We start from the raw sequence: 2358 nt of genomic DNA, 5'->3' as shown, positions 1-2358 counted from the left end.
GAAATCCCCCGCGAACGTCTAGACCATTGGCTCGAATACTATAACCGGCTCTCATCTCTAGACGCTATTTGACTATTGCGTTGGACCGGGCACGGATCTCACTCAATGCACAGTGCCCTTCACGGCTTTTCTGACGCCTCGACCAAAGCTTTCGCCGCCGCCGTATACCTACGTATTGTCAATTTAGACGGCTCAATTTCGGTCACTCTCCTTATCGCCAAATCTAAAGTGGCCCCTCTTAAAACGATGACCATCCCCCGCCTTGAATTACGCGCCGCTCACATGCTCGCCCGGTTAATTCGCTACGTTCGCTCAGCCCTTCAAATGCAAAACCTCGCATGCCTCTGTTGGATAGACTCGGAAATCGTGCGAGCGTGGCTAAGTCAATCTCCATCTCGATGAAGACTTTCGTCGCCAATCGGGTTGCCGCAATTCAGTCGCTTTTTCCAGACGCGTCATGGCGTCATGTCCCGACGCAAACAAATCCCGCCGACTGCGCCTCCCGAGGCCTCGCTCCAGACGAATTGGCCACGCACAGCCTTTGGTGGTCCGGTCCCGCCTGGCTAAGACAGCTTCCTGAGTGCTGGCCGCCCTCCCGCATCCCGGAACCGCCGTCAGACAATCTCGAAGAACGCCCGGAGCGCTGCCTCAACGCGCTTCATACCTCTCCCGGCTGGGACCTCTCCTCGCGCTTCTCTTCATGGCCCAAACTTCTACGCGTTACCGCTTATCTTTACCGGTTCTCATCTAGGTGTCGGCCTTCCAAGCGCAGCGAAGGGCCCTCTACGTCCTTACGCGCGGGTGAGATCAACCAAGCCAAATTGCACTGGCTCAGAACTATGCAGGCAGATACGTTTCCCAGAGAGCTTTTGCATTTAACTGATCGAAAACCGATGCCGATCGCCAGTCCCTTAGCTTCACTCAATCCCTACCTGGATTCCGACGGGCTTATTCGCGTCGGGGGACGGCTTCGTCACGCTTGCCTCCCCGGCTCGACTAAAAACCCCGTCGTCCTGCGAACGCACCCACTCCTAACTCTCCTTATCGAGCATCATCACCTGAGAACGCTGCACGCCGGCTCGCGACTCACCCTCGCTTCTCTGCGAAGTGAATTTTGGATCCTCCGCGCTCGAAGTACCGTTCGCTCCGTGCTCCACAAGTGCGTCCGCTGCGTGCGAGAACGCGCCGAGATACCGTTCGAGCTCATGGGTGATCTACCCGATGCTAGAGTTAATCGCGTGGCTAAGGCATTTGCTCATACCGGTGTCGATTATGCAGGTCCGATCGCTACCCGAACCGCGCCCGGACGCGGGCACCAATCTAAGAAATCATACGTCGCTTTATTTGTCTGTCTAACGACGAAGACTGTTCATTTAGAGCTCGTTAGCGATTACAGCTCCTCTGCCTTTGTAGCAGCCTACCAACGTTTCGTCTCCCGCCGCGGACTACCGCACTCTATGTACTCCGACAACGGAACCACCTTTCAAGGTGCCGACCGCGAACTATCCGCAGCCTACGCGAAAGCGATTCGCGATCCGAACTTCATAAATCTACTCGCCACCGACCAAACCGCCTGGCATTTTGTGCCCCCAGCTGCGCCGCATTTTGGCGGCCTCTGGGAAGCTGCCGTCAAAAGTATGAAACATCATTTGAAACGCTCTGTCGGCCTCCATACCTTTACTTTCGAGGAAATGACCACGCTTCTCTGCCGGATTGAGGCTTGCCTAAATTTGCGCCCCATTGCACCCGTTTCCGACGATATCGACGATTATCAAGCCTTGACGCCTGGTCATTTCCTCGTCGGCGCCGCTCTTATTTCACCGCCCGAGCCCAGCGTGCTCAATCTCAACGAGAACAGGCTTTCTCGTTGGCAAATGATCCAACGGTTAACCGAGGTTTTTTGGAGGCGCTGGTCAAGCGACTACTTGCTCACCCTTCAGCAGCGCCCGAAGTGGCGTGTCGCACAGCGACTCGCGCGAGTCGGCCAGATCGTGCTACTACGCAACCCCTTGGCCCCTCCGAGCCACTGGGAGCACGGTCGCATCACAGCCTGCCATCCAGGCGATGACGGCTTAACCCGTGTGGTCACCATCAAGACAAGCCGTTCTGAATACAAAAGGCCGATCGTTAAACTAAGCTTTCTTCCCGTTGAAATCAACACAGCCGAGTCGCGTGAGTCCGCTACGGCAGGCGGCACCGCCAAATAACGCCTACCTCTTGTACATAGTGTAAAAAGGGAAACGAACTGTATAGTCATGCGCTTTCTGTTATTTTTCTGTCATTTTCGAATGTCAATTCGAGGCGGGCGGTATGTTCGGGATCGCCGTGTTAGGAACAATATTCGCAAGTCTCGTCAAC

At 55.4% G+C, this 2358-nt stretch overlaps 1 protein-coding gene across 1 annotated transcript; it reads left to right on the top strand.

Moving 5' to 3' along the window:
- The first annotated feature begins 338 nt into the window (after window positions 1-338).
- LOC112460568 lies at window positions 339-2207 on the top strand. Its single transcript, XM_025025317.1, has one exon. The coding sequence runs from the start codon at window positions 339-341 to the stop codon at window positions 2205-2207; it is 1869 nt and encodes a 622-aa protein (XP_024881085.1).
- The last annotated feature ends 151 nt before the right edge of the window (window positions 2208-2358 follow it).

This window comes from Temnothorax curvispinosus, unplaced genomic scaffold, assembly GCF_003070985.1.
Source record: "Temnothorax curvispinosus isolate PA1 unplaced genomic scaffold, ASM307098v1 QBEX01010639.1, whole genome shotgun sequence".
Lineage (NCBI taxonomy): Eukaryota > Metazoa > Arthropoda > Insecta > Hymenoptera > Formicidae > Temnothorax > Temnothorax curvispinosus.
This window is presented reverse-complemented; position numbering and strand designations above follow the sequence as displayed.

Coding starts and splice junctions, on each gene's coding strand:
- LOC112460568 (XM_025025317.1), top strand. CDS start 339: ATGCCTCTGTTGGATAGACTCGGAAATCGTGCGAGCGTGGCTAAGTCA.